A 19,373-nucleotide genomic window follows, 5' to 3' on the forward strand; every position below is an offset into this window, starting at 1 on the left:
AGAGCCGAGTGTCACAGAGAGTTACGGGATGTAAACGTAGCACTGACAGGGAGTCTGCATTATACACAAGGTCGGCTACTACACTGCTGAGGGGACTGGTCCGATACTGAGAAACAATGGAAAATAAGGACCGAGAGGTGAAGGCCATTCAGCCCATTGGGCCTGACCTATCTCATGAACCCACGGTCAATCTGTATTTATTGGCAAATGAAGGAATGGCGATCTGACACCCAACCTTAAGTTTTAAATTTATTTATTAGTGTCACATGTCAGCTTACATTAACACTGCAATGAAGTTACTGTGATAATCCCCCAGTTGCCTGTTCGGGTACACTGAGGGAGAATTTAGCATGACAAATATACCTAACCAGCATGTCTTTCGGACTGGTTTTCACATCACTTAGAATCATAGAACCCCTACAGTGCAGAAGGAGGCCATTCAGCCCATAAAGTCTGCACCGACCACAATCCCACCCAGCCCATATCCCCATAACCCCATGCATTTACACTAGCGAGTCCCACTGACAGTAATGGTCAACTTTAGCATAGCCAATCCACCTAACCCGCACATCTTTGGGCTGTGGAAGGAAATTGGAGCACCCGGAGGAAACCCACGCAGACACGGGGAGAATGTACAAACTCCGCACAGACAGTGACCCAAACTGCTCACGTGGCGAGTGGTTAGGATGTGGAAAGCAATGCCTTAAGGAGGCATGGTAACACAGTGGTCAGCACTGCTGCTTCACTGCTCCAGGGACCTGGGTTCGATTCCTGGCTCGGGTCACTGTCTGTGCAGAGATTGCATACTCTCCTCATGTCTGCGTGGGTTTCCTCCAGGCGCTCTGGTTTTCTCCCACAATCCAAAGATGTGTGGGTTAGTTGGGTTGGTCAGGCAAAATTGCCCCTCAGTGTCCAAAGATGTTCAGGTTAGATGGATTGGCCATGCTAAATTGCTCTTTAGAATCCAAATTTGTGCAGGTTAGGTGGGTTGGTCATGCAAAATTGCCCCTTAGAGTTCAAAGATGTGTGGGTTAGGTGGATTGGCCGTGCTAAATTGTCCCTTTGTGTGTAAGTTAGGGGGAATTAGCAGGGTAAGTCCATGCCTACGGGGATAGGCCTTAGGTAAGATGCTCTGTCAGAGAGTTGTTCCTGGCTCGATGGGCCGAATGGCTTCCTTCTGCTCTGTGGGGATTCTATAATACAAGCTCTGGCCATAGACAAATTCCTAGACTAGACTAGAGTGGCCAAATGAGCCAAAAGATGCAGATGAGGTAAGAGTTAAATATCTTTGAAATATAGAGGCAGCAACCCAAAGAATATTCCTCCCCAGATGAGCAGGGTCACTGAGAAAGAACCAATTCAAAAGGCCTTTGTTGGCAAACTCTGATTGCAGGTTCTGCTAGTAAACAGCTTCATGGATTAGTGTTGTACACCGACAGATCAGCCTTTCTGGTCACATGTAACTCCCATGGGGCAAAGTCAGACCTCTTGACCTTTGAGTGAACTTTGGCCTCCAAAGCCATTAATTCAACATCCATGTTGTCTATAATGCGCACCATGTCTCCCTCTGGGTCGCGGTAATTAAGGGCAATGTCCTCCTTCCCAAATTCAGTCCTGGAAAGTCAAGAGAGGACATTTAAGTCTAAAGAACGCAAGTGAACCATGGTACCATAGTCATAGATAAAGGTTAGTATTCGGACCTATGAAAACTGCAGGTGACTCACCATCATCTTCATTCACGGAGGGGGTGGGGGGGGATGGTTGTGGGCGTCACTGGCTGGGTCAACATTTGTTACCCGTCCCTAATTGCCCTCCAACTGAATGGAACGCTTGAATATTTCACAACACGGTTAAGAGTCAACCACGTTGCTGTGGGTCTGGAGTCACCTCTAAGTCCAGATCGCCAACAACCTGTCCTGGTCCCCCCATGCTGACATTATAGCTCAGGAAGCCCACCAACGCCTCTACTTTCTCAGAAGACTGAGGAAATTTGGCACGTCTGCTGTGACTCTCACCAACTTTTATAGATGCACCATAGAAAGCATTCTTTCTGGTTGTATCACAGCTTGGTATGGGCTCCTGCTCTGCCCAAGGCCGCAAGAAATGACAAAGGGACATGAATGTGGCCCAATCCGTCACGCAAACCAGCCTCCCATCCATTGATTCTGTCTACACTTCCCGCTGCCTCGGGAAAGCAGCCAGCATAATCAAGGACCCCACGCACCCCGGACATTCTCTCTTCCACCTTCTTCCGTCGGGAAAAACGATACAAAAGTCTGAGGTCATGTACCAACCGACTCAAGGACAGCTTCCTCCCTGCTGCCATCAGACTTTTGAATGGACCTATCCCCCATTAAGTTGATCTTTCTCTACACCCTAGCTATGACTGCAACACTACATTCTGCACTCTCTCCTTTCCTTCTCTATGAACAGTATGCTCTGTCTGTATCACACGCAAGAAACAATACTTTTCACTGTATGTTAATAGATGTGATAATAATAAATCAAACCAAAGAAGTCAGACTGGGTAAGGGTGGCAGATTTCCCAGCGCCTGCCTCTGGGCACCGACTTGGTGCTTTTAGCTGAGATTCCTGGGGGGAGGGGCTGATGCATTTATTTGAGTCCAAAATGATCTCAACCTGTTCTCGGACTTCATTTCCTTCCCTAAAAGGACATTCGTTTCACGGTCATCAGTCGACTTTTCAGTTCCGGTTTTTTATTGAATTCAAATTACACTACCTGCTGTGGCGGGACTCGAACCCTGGTCCCCAGCACATCAGGACAATGACCTCATGTCAGAACTCATGTTTAGAATGATTGCTTGTTCTCTAGTGACATTTGGTGGTAAACTGTGCAGCGCAGGGTTGGATCTGGTCATGATACCCCTATGACTGGGTTGCTGACACTCACTTGCGAGACAAGTGAGACAATTTAGTTGAGGTGTCACAAGGTGACTGGCTCCAGTAAGAGTGGCACGGTGGCACTGCTGCCTCACAGCACCAGGGACCCAGGTTCAATTCCAGCCTTGGGCAACTGTCCGTGCAGAGTTTGCACATTCTCCCTGTGTCTGCGTGGGTTTCCTCCCATAGTCTGAAGGATGTGCAGGTTAGATGCATTGGCCATGCTAAATTGTCCAAAGATGTGTAGGTTAGGGGGGGCTGGCCACGATAAATTGCCCCTTAGTGTCCCAAAATGTTCAGGTTAAAGTTTATTTATTTGTGTCACAAGTAGGCTAAAATTAACACTGCAATGAAATTACTGTGAAAATCCCCTAGTCCTCACACTCCAGCACCTGTTCAGGTTCACTGAGGGAGGATTTAGCATGGCCTAACAAGCACGTCTTTCAGACTGTGGGAGGAAACCGGAGCACGTGGAGGAAACCCATGCAGACACGGGGAGAACGTGCAGTCTCCGCGCAGACAGTGACCTAAGCCAGGAATCAAACCCAGGTCTCTGGCGCTGTGTGGCAGCAATGCTAACCACTGTGCCTTAGCCATGGAAAATTGCTCCTTAGTGTCTAAAGATGTGCAGGCTGGGTGGATTGGTCATGGTAAACGTGTGAGGTTATAGGGATAAGATGGGGAAAGGGCTTCAGGGAATCTTATAGTGGCATTTTCCCCAATGTGTCTGCACCGAACACAATCCCACCCAGGCCCTATCCCCATAACTCCATTTACCCGAGCCAATCCCCCTGACACTAAGGGGCAATTTAGCACGGCCAATCTCCTAACCCACACATCTTAAGATGCTCTGTCAGAGAGAGTTAGTGCAGACTTGATTGGCCAAATGGCCTCCTTCTGCACAGTTGGGATTCTAAGACCTAGAGTCCCGCGTACTTTGGAATAGAAAAGTACGGGATGGATTATGAGTCTGGTGTGTGGAGTATTAACATTTCATCTAGCATGTTATACTTGGACAGCAACCGCAATTATAAATGTTTTGAATAGGAAGTTGCTTTTCTCTATAGGAATTCCAGATTTGGATTAGGATGTGTTTGTGTTGAGTCCATATAGTCAACAAAAGTGACCGGTTTTCCCTGGGTCGTTAAGTGTTGTGGTGTCAGCATCTGGAATTGAATTATTCTGCTGCAGTTTGGTGGGATGGACATCCAACAGAACAGCAAAAGAGAGTTGAAATTGGTCTATCGCCAGGTCCCTTGATTCCCTTACAGATGGCAGAAAAATTTTAGCCTTGAATCTAGCCAGCAATGAGGCCAGACTTTTCCCATCCTGCCTGCCAGAGTGGGTGAGGGGGAGGACCATGGGAAGGTCTGTTGACCTCAAGTGGGCTTGTATAGGTTTGGGGGGGAGGATGAGCGAGGCCATAAAACTCTGCCCTAAGTATCCACAACCCTCCCAAGTAGAGAATTCCTACCTCTTGGTGGTTGGGGAGGGTGGGAGAGGAATGGGACTTCTCAGGGCCACTTTCTTTAGCTTGTTCATGAGATGTGGCTGTCGCTATAGCCATGCCAATATTTGTTGCCCATCCCTAATTGCCCCTTGAGAAGGTCGCAGTGAGCCACCTTCTTGAACCGCCGCAGTCCCTGTGGTGTAGGTACACCCACCACGCTGTTGGGAAGGGAGTTCCAATATTTTGACCCAACCACAGTGAAAGTAAGGCCAATGGTGAGTGGCTTGAAGGGGAACTTGTGGGGTGTGGAATTTCCCAGGTATCTGCTGCCCTTGTCCTTCTACATAGAACATAGAACATTACAGCACAGTACAGGCCCTGCGGCCCTCGATGTTGCGCCGACCAGTGGAACCAATCTAATGACCCTCTAACCTAAACTATTCCAATGTTATCCATATGCCTATCCACTCACCATTTGAGCACCCTTAAAGTTGGCGAGTCCACAACTGCTGCAGGCAGGGCATTCCACGCCCTTACTACCCTCTGAGTAAAGAACCTACCTCTGACATCCGTCCTATAATTCCCACCCCTTAATTTAAAGCTATGTCCCCTCATGTTAGCCATCACCATCCGAGGAAAAAGGCTTTCACTGTCCACCCTATCTAACCCTCTGACGGATGAGGTTGGGGGTTTGGAAGGTGCTGACGAAAGAGCCTTGGTGAGTCATTGTAGTGGTGCCACTGTGCATCGTATCTGATTAACACCTCTGTAAGGAGGTGCTAGAGCTGCCAATTAAGCGGGCTACATTGTCCTGGAGGGTGTTGAGCTTCTTGAGTGTTGTTGGAGCTGCCCCCATCCAGAGAAGTGGAGAGTATTCCATCACACTCCTGACTTGTGTTTCAGTGGAGCGGCCCCACTGATCAGACTCAATGGATTCTGTGCCTGTTAGAACAGTGATCCCAAACACAATTCTTAGACTGTGCTGGATTAGTTAATCCCAGCCAGGACAGTCGTGGGAGCTCTATACTTAGCCTGAGACAAGCCGTAGAGTTTTACAGGACAGAAGGAGGCCCTTTGGCCCATCATGCCTGTGCTCGTCATCAAGCACCTATCCATTCTCATCCCATAGATGGCACGGTAGCACAGTGGGTTAGCACGGCTGCTTCACAGCTCCAGGGTCCTGGGTTCGATTCCTGGCTCGGGTCACTGTATGTGTGGAGTTTGCACATTCTCCTCGTGTCTGTGTGGGTTCCCTCTGGGTACTCTGGTTTCCTCCCACAGTCCAAAGGTGCGTGGGTTAGGCGCATTGACCATGCTAAGAAATTGCCCCTTAGTGTCCAGGGATGCGTAGGTTAGAGGGATTAGTGGGTATGATACGGGGGTAGGACCTGGGTGGGATTGTGTTCAGTGCAGACTCGAAGGGCCTCGTTCTGCACTGTAGGGTTCTATGATTCATTTTCCAACACATGGTCCGTAGTCTTCTTTGTTATGGTGTTTTATTATTGTGTACAGTTTTGGTGTCCTTATCTGAGGAAGGATGTCCTTGCTGTAGAGGGAGCACAGAGAAGGTTTACCAGGCTGATTCCTGAGATAGCGGGTCCGTCATATGGGGAGAGACTAAGTCGGTTTGGATTGTATTCATTGGAATTTAGAAGAGTGAGAGGGGATCTCATAGAAACTTATAAAATTCTAACAGGGTTAGAGAGGGGAGATTCAGGAAGGATGTTCCCGATGGTGTGGGGTGTCCAGAACTAGGGGTCAGACTGAGGTGAGGAGAAATTTCTTCACCCAGAGTGTGGTGAGGAATTCACGATCACTAAATATAGCTGAGGCCAAACATTACATGATTTCAAGAAGAAAGTAGATATAGCTTTTGGGGCTAAAGGATCAAGGGATATGGGGGGAAGGGGGGATTAGGATATTGAATTTGATGATGATCAAAATGAATGGTGGAGCAGGATTGAAGGGCCAAATGGCCTATTCCTGCTTCTGGTTTCATCTAAATGCTAAAAAGGTGGGAAATGGAACTGTCAGGTGGGACATCCAATTACAATCCCAGATATTTACATTCTGCAGCATGCATTCAGAGAAAAGTCAATTAGTGTATATTAATAAAGAAACAGAAAGCAATGTTGTCAAATTATATACCCAACTGACGGGTAACACAGTGGGTAGCACTGCTGCTTCACAGTGCCAGGGACCCAGGCTCAATTCCCGGCTTGGGTCACTGTCTGTGTGGAGACTACATGTTCACTGCATGGGTTTCTTCCGGATTATCACTGTATTATTAATCCAGAAACTCAGCTAATGTTCTGGGGACCCGGGTTCGAATCCCTCCACGGCAGATGGTAAAATTTGAATTCAATAAAAATAATCTGGAATTAAGAATCTAATGATGACCATGAAACCATTGTCGATTGTCAGAAAAACCCATCATTAATGTCCTTTAGGGAAGGAAATCATAGAATCCTACAGTGCAGAAGGAGGCCATTCGGCCCATCATGTCTGCACCGACCACAATCCCAACCAAACCCTATCCCCATAACCCCACGCATTTACCCTACTAATCCTCCTGACACTAAGGAGCAAATTAGCACAGCCAATGCACTTAACCTGCATGTCTTTGGACTATGGGAGGAAACTGGAGCAACTTGAGGAAACCCACACAGACACAGGGAGAATGTGCAAACTCCGTACAAACAGTCACCCAAAGGCTGGAACTGAATCCGGGCCCCTGGCATTGTGCTAACCACTGTGCTACTGTGCTGCCCACATTGCCATCCCTACCCGGTCTGGCCTACATGTGACTCCAGAGCCACAGCAATGTGTTTGACACTCAAATGCCCTCCAAGGGCAACTAGGGATGGGCAATAAATGCTGGCCCAGCCAGCGAAGCCCATGTTCCACAAATGAATTAAAAATCCATCCTCGCTCCATCTTCAGCCCCCTCAGTAATGCCACATTTCAATAAGATCACCCCTCATTCTTCTAAACTCGAACGGACATAGGCCCAACCTGCTCAACCTTCCTCATCCCGGGAATCAACCCTGTAAACGATCTCAGAGCTTCCTCCAACACCAATAAGTGTCCTTCCCCCCACATCTTCAAAACCTTTCCATGACGAACGTTCAAAGCGATGGAGAGAAATTCACACACTATTTCCGGTAATAACCGATCGCCAGGAGAGCACATTTACTGTGCATTGTGTGGCATAACCCTTAGAATCGTAGAGATATACAGCACGGAAACAGGCCCTTTGGCCCAACTCGTCTATACTGACCAGGTTTGCTGAACTGAACTAATCCCATTTGCCTGCGTTTGGCCCCTATCCCTCTAAACCTTTCCCATCCATGTACCTGTGCAAATGTCTTTTAAATGCTGTGATTGTACCCACCTCTACCACCTCCTCTGGCAGCTCGTTCCACACACACATCACCCTAATAAATTTGCCCCTCGGGTCTCTTTTAAATCTTTCCCCTCTCACCTTTAACCTCTGCCCTCTAATTTTGACTCCCTGACCCTGGAAAAGAGACCTTTGCCTCTTCACCTTATCTCTGCCCCTCATGGTTTTATAAACCACTACCCCATCATCCTCCTACACGCCAGGGGAAAAAAAAGTCCCAGCCTACCCAGCTTCTCCTTATAATTCAAACCTTCCAGTCCCAGTAACATCCTGGTAAATCTTTCTCCTGCACCCTGCCCCAGTTTAATAATATCCTTGCTGTAACAGCGTGACCAGAATTGTACACAGCCCTCCCAACGTGGCCTGACCAATTCTTGGAGGCTCCTTGAAAATTCCTGGAAGGGTGACAAGCCGAAGGGGAGGCTCCGAGCGAATATAATCCACTCCGAGGGAGCCACCAACAATGGGTTTCTATCACCGGCTGCCCAGTTCAATGGTGCGTTGGAGGGCTGGAAAAGCTGATGCCCGACGCAAGTGCCAGATGGTTGGCATGGCGGAGGCTCTTTGTCTGGTAAACACGATGGAGCTCCAACTGAGTCTGGGGTGGGTGGGGGGGGGTGTTGCTGGGGTAGTGGGGGAGGGAGGGGAGGAATGGAAGAGAAGGCAACTAGGATTGCCTCACGTTTGTGACTGAACTAAAATTCAGCCCAAAAAAAGAAGTGAAGCCAGGAGCAAGGAGAGAAAAATAAATCAATGCAACGGTTACGACTCCAACAACGGGTTATCTCCGACAATACCTCATCAAGGACAGAAGCTCTGTGTAGTCCGGGTGTACGGGGATGCTACCTCTCAGGGTCACGTTCCTGTGAAAGGAGAAAGTGTGTGAAACGCTGAACAATAATCACTCTTAACCCATGAAGTATTGCAGTTTAAGGTCCATTTATTAGTTTGACAGGTAGGCTCACATTAACGCTGCAATGATGTGGAGATACTGGCGTGGGCCCAGTAAGAAGTCTCACAACACCAGGTTAAAGTCCAACAGGAATCACGAGCTATCGGAACTCACTTGAGGAAGGAGCGGCGCTCCGAAAGTCCGTGATTCAGAATAAACCTGTTGGAATCAAAGAATCATAGAACTCTACAGTGCAGAAAGAGGCCCTTCGGCCCATCGAGTCTGAACCGAACACAATCCCACTGAGGCCCTACCCCCATATCCCTACACATTATACCCACTAATCCCTCTAACCTACACATCCCTGGACACTAAGGGGCAATTTCTTAGCATGGCCAATCAACCTAACCCGCACATCTTTCGACAGTGTAGGAAATTCGGAGTACCGGGAGGAAACCCACGCAGACACAAGGAGAATGTGCAAACTCCACACAGACAGTGACCCAAGCCGGGAATCGAACACAGGACCCTGGAGCTGTGAAGCAGCAGTGCTAACCACTGTGCTACCGCACCGCTCTTTGGACTTTAACCTGGTGTTGTGAGATTCTCACTCCTATTCCCCCTTGAATTAGATTTTAAATTTTTTAAGTTATGTATTAGTGTCACAAGTAGGCTCACATTAACACTGCAATGAAGTGGAGATGCTGGCGTTGGACTGGGGTGGGCACAGTAAGAAGTGTCACAACACCAGGTTAAAGTCCAACAGATTTATTTAGAATCACGAGCTTTCGGAACTCATCTGATGAAGGGGCAGCGCGCCGAAAGCTCGTGTTTCCAAATAAACCTATTGGACTTGTGTGAGATTCTCACTTTTGATTGCAGGCACATTCCCCCTTGAATTAAATATTTTAATTTATTGTGTCACAAGTAGGCTTACATTAACACTGCAATGAAGTTACTGTAAAAATCCCCTAGTCGCCACACTCCGGCGCCTGTTCGGGTACACTGAGGGAGAACTTAGCATGGCCAATGCACCCTAACCAGCACGTCTTTTGGAAGAAACCGGAGCATCCGGAAGAAACCCATACAGACATGGGGAGAACATGAAGACTCCACACAGACAGTGACCCAAGCCGGGAATCGAACCCAAGTCCCTGGTACTGTGAGGCAGTAGTGCTAACCACTGTGCCATCCACTGATAGCTACTGACCCCACCTTTCCAGCGCCATTATACATTCACTTCAAGTCTCACTGTTTGTTCCAGGGGCCCTAATCTTGTTCAACAGGCCTAAGGCCTACCAAATCATGTTTTGATTTGATTTATTATTGTCACATGTGTTGGGATACAGTGAAAAGTATTGTTTCTTGCTCGCTATACAGACAAAACATACGGTTCATAGAGTACATCGGGGAGAGGGAAAGGAGAGGGTACAGAATGTGATGTTACAGTCATAGCTAGCGTGTAGAGAAAGATCAACTTAAGATAAGGTAGGTCCATTCAAAAGTCTGATGGCAGCAGGGAAGAAGCTGTTCTTGAGTCGGTTGGTACGTGATCTCAGACTTTTGTATCTTTTTTTGGCCGAAGAAGGTGGAAGAGAGAATGTCCGGGGTACGCGGGGTCCTTAATTATGCTGGCTGCTTTTCCAAGGCAGCGGGAAGTAAGGACAGAGTCAATGGATGGGAGGCTGGTTTGCATGATGGACTGGGCTACATTCACAACCCTTTGTAATTTCTTCTGGTCTTCGTCAGATCAAATCAAATCCTACTAAGTCAATCCCTTGTTCTGCCATCTGCCCTTGAGTCCTTCAGCAGAATTCCATCTTATTTGTTTATATTCATTGCCAACCAAAACCAAAAATTAATGTGCTAAATATCCAACAAATCTAGCAGAGGTTTGAGCCAGAATTGGGCCTCTTAAGAAACAAGTAAATAAATTAAGAAGCACAATCTTCTCAGTCGCTCACAGCTGGAATTCTTCATTGGTGGGCCTGAGGTGCCAACAACATACTTCAAACTTTCAGAGGCCCCAAAGCCTACTTAACACCATTCCACCACTTAGCAGAGTCCTTAGCTATCTGCAAACAAGCCACGATTCCCATTAAACATCGCTAAGTGTGGTTACCCACCAGAAATTGTCTTCTATCAGTCAGGGAAGCAAGGCCTCGAACATCCCTACACAGAACAAAGAAGAACAAGGAACAGTACGGCACGGGAACAGGCCCTTCGGCCCACCGAGACCGTTCCAACACATGACGCCTTTCTTAACTAAAAGACCGTTTGCCTCTACGCAGTCCGTATCCCTCTATTCCCTGCCTATTCCTGTATCTGTCAAGATGCCTCTTAAACGTTGCTTTGTACCCGCTTCTACCATCCCCTCTGGCAGCGTGTTCCAGTCACTTACCACCCTCTGCATAAAAAAAAACTTCCCTCACATTTCCTTTAAACTTTCCCCCATTTACCTTAAACCTACGTCCCCTGGTAATTGAGATTTCTAACACAAACAGAAAATGCTGGAAAATCTCAGCAGGTCTGACAGCCTCTGTGGAGAGACAATCGAGCCAATGTTTCAAATCTGGATGATCTTTCGGCAGCTCTGACGAAGGGTCATCCAGGCTCGAAACGTTGGCTCGATTCTCTCTCCACAGGGGCTGTCAGACCTGCTGAGATTTTCCAGCATTTTCCGTTTTCGTTTCAGATTCCAGCGTCCGCAATATTTTGGCTTTATCTGAACTGACATTCCTACTGTGGGGCGGCACGGGTTGGCGCAGTGGGTTAGCTCTGCTGCCTCACAGCGCCAGGGACCCAGGTTCGATTCCCGGCATGGATCGCTGTCTGTGTGGAGTTTGCACGTTCTCCCTGTGTCTGCGTGGGTTTCCTCCGGTTTTCTCCCACAGTCCGAAAGACATGCTGGTTAGGGTGCATTGGCCGTGCTAAATTGTCCCTCTGTGTACCCGAACAGGAGTGTGGCAACTGGGGGATTTTCACAGTAACTTCATTGCAGTGTTAATGTAAGCCTATTATTGACACTAATAAATAAACTTTAAACTTTTACCCCAGGAAAAAGACTCCGACTAACCATTCTATCCGTGCCTCCCATCATTTTGTAAACTTCTATCAAATTGCCCCTCACATTCAAGTGAAAACAACAAGGACCCCCCATACCCCGGACATAGCCTCTTCCAACTTCTTAAAGTTTAACATTTAATTATTAGTGTCACAAGTAAGGCTTACATTAACACTGCAATGAAGTTACTGTGAAAGTCCCCTAGTCGCCCCTCACCGGCACCTGTTCGGGTACACTGAGGGAGAATTTAGCACGGCCAATCCACCAAACCAGCCCGTCTTTCGGACTGTGTGAGGAAACCCATGCAGTTACAGGGAGAACATGCAGACTCCGCCTAGACAGTGACCCCAGCCAGGATTTGAACCTGGGTCCCTGGCGCTGTGAGGCAACAGTCTGTTGGGAGAAAAGGTGCAAAAGTCCGACGTCACGTACCAACCGACTCAAGAACAGCTTCTTCCCTGCTGCCATTGGGCAAATGAATGGACCTACCTTGTGTTAAGCTGATCTTTCTCCGCACCCTGGCTATGACTGTAACACTACATTCTGCAGCTTCTCCTTTCCTTCTCTATTATGTACTCTATGAACAGCATGCTTTATCTGTATAGTAAGCAAGAAACAATACTTTCCACTGTATCCCAATACTTGTGACAATAGTAAATCAAATCAAATCAATCTATGAGGCCACATTATCTGAGTTATTTGTCAATGCGCTTTGAGAGATTTCGCTACATCAAATCTGGAATATTATGGGTTGTTATGAATCCACCAATGCTTGGCTGGGCGGCAGATACCTGATCTCACAACAGTGGGTATCGTGGTAGATGCACCGGATGATGTGAGCGCCTGTGCGTCCTTCCTTCACATCAAGTGCTCCTTCCGACAAATCTTTAATAATCCTCACGAACGATTTGGGGAAGATTCCAGTGCAGTCATTCAGAATGCCCTAATTTGAGAGAGCGGAGGAGGAGAGAAAAGAGGAAATGAATTACAGAATCCCTACAGTGCAGAAGAGGCCTTTCGGCCCATCGCGTCTAACCAACTCTCGGAAAGAGTGTCTTACCCATGTCCTTTCACTCACCGTACCCCGTAACCCAGTGTCCAATCCACCTAACCTGCACATCTTTGGACACTAAGGGGCAATTTAGCATGGCCAATCCACCTAACCCGCACATCTTTGGACACTGAGGGGCAATTTAGCATGGCCAATCCACCTAACCTACACATCTTTGGACACTAAGGGACAATTTAGCATGGCCAATCCACCTAACCTGCACATCTTTGCATTGTGGGAGGAAACCAAAGCACTCTACATAACAAGGACATCCTTTCTCAGATAAAGAGACCAAAACTAACTTTAAAGTATTTTATTAGTGTCACAATCAGGCTTACATTAACACTGTAATGAAATTAGTGTGAAAATCCCCTGGTCACCACACCCCGGTGCCTATTCGGGAACACTGAGAGAGAATTTAGCATGGTCAATGCACCCTAACCAACACGCCTTTTGGACTGTAGGGGGAAACTGGAACACCTGAAGGAAACCCACGCAGACACAGGGAGAACATGCAGATTCCACACGTACACAGTCACCCAGAAAAGCATGGCAGTTTCCTTCCCTAAAGTGAACCAGATGGGTTTTTCTGACAATCGACAATGGTTTCATGGTCATCGGTAGATTCTTAATTCCAGATATTTTTTATTGAGTTCAAATTTCATCATCTGCCGTGGCAGGATTCGAACCTGGGTCCCCCTCTGAGTTTCTGGATTGATGTCTAACAATAATATCACTCGACCTTTGCCTCCCCTTGTTATTTCTGTTAAGTAAGCCAGGTGATTTTGGTTTTGCAATGGACCTGTTGCAGCTAAGAGTTGTCATGTTAGAAGAAACAGTCCATAAATTTTCCTTGCCAAACACAAAATCCCCTTCTTGCCAAACTCAGATCATTGACACTTAGCACATCTGTTGGCCCTGTTGTTTTAGCACAGCTGGCCAACATCTGCCCACAGCAGAAAACTTCCATCTTTTCAAAATATCCCCTTGCTTTCTTTCCAAACAAACGGGGATTTCCAATTGAATTGAAGGGTTGGAGGAATGGGTAAACAGTACGAAGGAAAAGAGAACTTATTGAGAAATTAAAACTAACAAAAGAGAGAGAATCATAGAATCTCTACTATGCTGCAGGAGGACATTTGGCCCATCGGGTCTGCACTGACTGTCCGAAAGAGCTCCTTGTCCAGGTCCTATACACCGCTAACCCCCCTAACCTGCATATCTTTGGACACTAAGGGGCAATTAATCATGGCCAATCCACCTAACTGACACATCTTTAGACATTAAGGGGCAATTTAGCATGGCCAATCCCATTAACCCGCACATCTTTGGACACTAAGGAACAATTTAGCATGGCCAATCCACCTAACCTGCACATCTTTGGACATTAAGGGACAACTTAGCATGGCCAACCCAACTAACCTATATATCTTTGGACACTAAGGGGCAATTTAGCATGGCCAATCCACCTAACCTACCGATCTTTGGAGTGTGAAAGCGAACCAGAGCACCCGGAAGAATGCACAAACTCCGCATAGACAGTGACCCAAGGCCGGAACTGAACCCGAGTCCCTGGCAGTGTGAGGCAGTGCTAATTACTGCCACCATTACTCTCCTTCTGTTTGTTAGGAACCAGATGAGAAACTCCAAGCTTTCTTACGAAGCTAGCCTAGACCCCAAACTTTTTTTTAATTTTGGCAATTGTACAGTGGTGGAGTGGTAATGTCACTGGACTATAATCCAGAGGCCCAAACTATGGTTAGCACTGCTGCCTCACAGCACCAGGGACACAGGTTCGATTTCTGCCTTGGGTCACTGTCTGTGCAGAGTCTGCATGTTCTCCCCGTGTCTGCGTGGGTTTCCTCCAGGTGCTGTGGTTTCATAGAATCATAGAATCCCTACAGAGCAGAAGGAGACCATTTGGCCCATCTGCACCGTCTACAATCCCACTCAGGCCCTATTCCCATAACCCCACATATTTACCCTGCTAATCCCCTTGATGCAGGATCAATTTAGCACGGCCAATCAACCTAACCCGCTTATCTTTGGACTGTGGGAGGAAACCCACGCAGACATGTGGAGAATGTGCACGCTCCACACAGACAGCGACCCTCCCACAGAACGAAAGACGTACTAGTTAGGCACTTTAGCCGAGCTAAATTCTCCCTCAGTGTGCAGGAACAGGTGATAGACTGTGGCAACTAGGGGATTTTCACACCGCAGTGTTAACATAAGCTGACTCGTGACACTGATAAACCATAAAATCTAAAAAACTTTAGCCTAGCTGTGCTCAAATGACTCAGGGAGATTTGGGTGCCTGGAATTAACCTTGCCAGGGTGAAGCAAATGCTTAAAATTTGATAACCTGCATTAAGGTGATTTATTCAAAATCATGTCAGAATCATCCAGTTGGAGTTCCGCAGATTACAAATCATTACCAAATGTAAACCAGACAGGTGGGATCACACCCTGGCATTTACTCTCTCTAATTAGAATGGAAAACTTTTGAACAAATGTTGATCATGAAAGCCTTCACGTTGTGGGATAGACATGAAGCTTTTCAGACTTGCAATGCAGCCGAGATAATTCATCCCACGTTTGCACCCATCTTTCCATTCAAGTGTGTCACCACCCCACCCCCCCCTCCACCCCCACCCCCAACCTCGTACCCATCAGCTAGTTGTTAAAGGAATCCCCCCCCCCATTCCCAGCCCCAAACAATGGATTTCCCCACCCAGGATTCAGCCCTTTCCCCACACCCCTTGGAGAGTTGAAGGATGAGAGGTGACCTGATAGAGGTCTATAAGATGCTGAGAGGTATTGATCGAGTGGATTCTCAGAGGCTTTTCCCCAGGGCTGAAATGGTTGTCACAAGAGGACACGGGTTTAGGGTGCTGGGGAGTCGGTACAGAGGAGATGTCAAGGGCAAGTTTTTCACTCAGAGAGTGGTAGGTGCGTGGAATGGGCTGCCGGCGGTGGTGGTGGAGGTGGATTCGATAGGGTCTTTTAAGAGACTTTTGGATAAGTACATGGAACTTAATAAGGAAAAGTAATATAGGTAAGCCTAGTAAGTAGGGACATGTTCAGCACAACTTGTAATTTTTCTACGTTTCTATTTGTCTTATCTGTCCATCTGTCCATCCATCCAACTGTTTGTCTATCTATCTATATATCTAGATATATCTGTCTCTGTCTATTTCTCTGTATGTCTTATCCATCCATCTGTCTGTTCATCCAACTGTCTGTATGTCTATCTATCCATCTGTCTATGTACGTCTGAGTGTCTGTCCATCTATTTATGTATGTCTATCTATTTATGTCTGTCTGTCTATCTATTTACATCTGCCTGTCTGTCTGCCTGCCTGCCTGTCTATGCAAAGCCCAAACCTCAACCTGCTACTTTAGGAAGGGTACATGTGGAAAGTTTACAATGCTCACAGCACAGTCTCTCTATTATGACCCCAGTGCACCAAAGTACAGGTGGCGATAGTCCATCAGAGTGCGTATGGACTAAGTCCCACTCACCTCCAGCCAGTCATCATTGACTCTTTTTAGCAGGTAGATAATGTCGCCGGTTTTGAATGTTAATTCCAAGTCATTGTCCCCGGTAAAATCATAGAGAGCCTGGGGGGGGGAAGTGAAAATAAAAACAGAACAGGTGTTAGCACTGAAAAAGAGCACATTAAATTAAGATGTGATTGAATAAACAGTACGAGGAATACATTAGTTGGAAGTGGGCGGCAGTCAGATATAGCTAACAGTTATAAAGGCAAAGGGTCCCTCGGCCTTCCTTGCAAAAAGGCTTGAGTACAGGAGCAAGGGTGTCTTACAGCAGCTTAAGAAGTCTCACAGTATCCAGGCTAAAGTCCAACAGGTTTATTTGGTAGCACAAGCCACTAGCTTTCGGAGCACTGCTCCTTCATCGGGTGGATTCACCCGATGATGGGTAGATTCACCCGATGAAGGGGCAGTGCTCCGAAAGCTCGTGCTACCAAATAAACCTGTTGGACTTTAACCTGGGTGTTGTGAGACTTCTTACTGTGTCCACCCCCAGTCCAACGCCGGCATCTCCACATCATGGTTACAACAGCTGGATAGGGCCTTGGTGAGACCACATCTGGAGTACTTACGTGGAATTTGCTCTCTTTATCTAAGAAAGAATGTGCTCGCCACAAAGGGAGCGCAGCGAAGGTTCACCAGATCGATTCCTGGGATGGCAGGATTGTCCCGTGAGGAGAGACTGGGCCTGTATTCACTGGAATTTAGAAGAATGAGAGGGGGATCTTCTTGAAGTGTATAAAATTCTGACAGTCTGGATGCAGGGATGTTGTTTCCTGTGGGGGGGGTGTGTTCTAGAACAAGGGGTAGTCTCAGCATATGGGGGAGGCCATTTAGGTCTGAGATGGGGAGAAACTTCTTCACTCAGAGGGTGGAGAACCTGAGAAATTTTCTATCACGGAAAGCTGTGGAGGCCACGACACTGATTGTATTTAAAAAGGAAATAGATTAAGACCATGAGATATTGGAGCAGAATCGGGTTCAATCGAGTCCGCCATTCAGTCATGGCTGATAAGTTTCTCAACCCCATTCTCCCACTTTTCCCTGTAACCTTTGATCCCCTTACTGGCACAGTGGTTAGAGGTGCTACATCACAGCGCCAGGGACCCGGGTTCGATTCCCGGCTTGGGTCACTGTCTGTGTGGAGTTTGCATGTTCTCCCTGTGGGTTTCCTCCGGGTGCTCCGGTTTCCTCCCACACTCCAAAGATGTGCTGGTTAGGTGGATTGGTCGTGCTAAATTGCCCCTTAATGTCAGGGGGACTTGTTAGGGTAAATGCATGGGGTTATGGGGATAGGTAGGATGTTGTCGGTGCAGACTCGATGGGCTGAATGGCTTCCTTCCGCACTGCAGGAATTCTATGATACTATGGATCAAGAACCTATCTATCTCTGTATTAAATACACTCAATGACCTCCACAGCCTTCTGTGGCAATGACTTCCACCCTCTGGCTAAAGAAATTCCTCGTCATCTCGGTTCTAAAGGGTTGTCCCTTTTCTCTGAGGCTCGGATCCTAGTCTTCCTGATTAATGGAAACATCTACCCCGCTTCCACTCTATCCAGGCCTTTCGGTATTCCGTAAATTTCAATGAGATTACCCCCCCACCCCGATCCTTCTTAACTCGATTGAATACAGACCCAGAGTCTTAAAGGCATCAAGGGGGAGAGCGTGGGAGTGTGGCTGTGAGTTAGAGGAGCATCCATGACCATGTTGAATGGTGGAGCAGGACCCAAAGGCCTACTTCTGCTCCTATTTTCTTTGTTTCTGTGCGACTTTATCTACAGTCTTCCTGCAACCTCTTGACTGTGACAGGTCCAACTCTTCCTGGGAGTCTGGTGAGGTGCGGACGTGGCCCCTTTAAGAAAGACAGCTCCAGTTCAAGTCCCCCCATTGGTGGCCTCCATGCCGGATGGGCTCTGGACGCTCAGCCCTTGCCAAGCGCTGCTCAGTTGACGGACTTAAACTTTGAATCTCTGCTTTCGTTAGCCAACGCCCATTTGGCAAGATTGTTTGACAAAAGATGTGTATCCGTTACTGGCCAATTACACAGCGACGCCAAGGGGAAGCTGATCCCAGCCCAGCTGGTTTGTACGATTCACTGATGGCAGCAATACTGCGTTGAGTCATCACTGACATTGTTTATTGGTGTCACAAGTCAGCTTACATTAACACTGCAATGAAGTTATTGTGAAAATCCCCCTAGTCGTCACACTGAGAGAAAATTTAGCACCCAACCAGCAGATCTTTCAGACTGTGGGAGGAAATTGGAACAACCTGAGGAAGCCCACGCGGACACGGGGAGAATGTGCAGGCTCCGCACAGACTGTGGCCCAAGCCGGGAATCGAACCCAGGCCCCTGGCGCTGTGAGGCAGCAGTGCTAACCACTGTGCCACCCACATCAGACCATGATCTTACAACTAGTTTCAGTTAAGCAGCACCACCATTGTGAAGAATTGAAAAGGTAAATTATTGAAACTTATTAGCAACGCACTTAACAATTTGAGAAAAACGCATTAACCAAATGTTTACTTCAGTATAATGGATTTCTTTCACACGATCAAAACCCACTCTTCATTTAAACCAAATCTTTCTTATTTACCCATTTGGCAGGTCATGAGGGGTTTTCATAGCATCTCTACAGTGCAGAAGGAGACCATTCGGCCCATCGAGACTGCACCGACCACAATCCCACCCAAAACCTATCCCTGAAACCCCGCCCGCTAACCCCCTGACATACACAACCTGGAACACTTGGGCCAATTTAACACAGCCAATCCACCTAACCTGCACATCTTTGGACTGTGGGAGGAAACCTACGCAGACACGGGGGAGAAGGTACAAACTCCACACAGACGGCAACCCCGAGCTGGGAATCGAAGCCAGGTCCCTGGCCCTGTGAGGCAGCAGTGTTAACCACTGTGTCACCGTGCCACCCTCTGCCACCATGCGGCCCTCAGTTCAGCATTCCCACATCTACAGGTTCTCCAATACTGAAGCGTCAATGAAAACAACAAATCTTATGGCAACTTTCAGAGAAAGTTGTTGGGTATGT

The 19,373-nt window shown here is 47.5% G+C and overlaps 1 protein-coding gene across 1 annotated transcript in view; it reads right to left on the minus strand.

Annotated features, from left to right (window-relative positions):
• Positions 1 to 883: 883 nt before the first annotated feature.
• ncf4 (neutrophil cytosolic factor 4) overlaps positions 884 to 19,373 on the minus strand; it is a 42,794-nt gene continuing 24,304 nt past the window's right edge. Inside the window, exons 7-10 of the mRNA XM_080217378.1 lie at positions 16,287 to 16,385; positions 12,502 to 12,653; positions 8,552 to 8,617; positions 884 to 1,614 (exon numbers count right to left, since the gene is read on the minus strand). Coding sequence (XP_080073504.1) covers positions 1,413 to 1,614; positions 8,552 to 8,617; positions 12,502 to 12,653; positions 16,287 to 16,385 — 519 coding nt within the window. The 3' untranslated portion in view covers positions 884 to 1,412. The remainder of the gene's footprint in view (positions 1,615 to 8,551; positions 8,618 to 12,501; positions 12,654 to 16,286; positions 16,386 to 19,373) is intronic.

Source organism: Carcharhinus amblyrhynchos, chromosome 35 (assembly GCF_965287045.1).
Source record: "Carcharhinus amblyrhynchos chromosome 35, sCarAmb.v2.hapA, whole genome shotgun sequence".
NCBI lineage: Eukaryota > Metazoa > Chordata > Chondrichthyes > Carcharhiniformes > Carcharhinidae > Carcharhinus > Carcharhinus amblyrhynchos.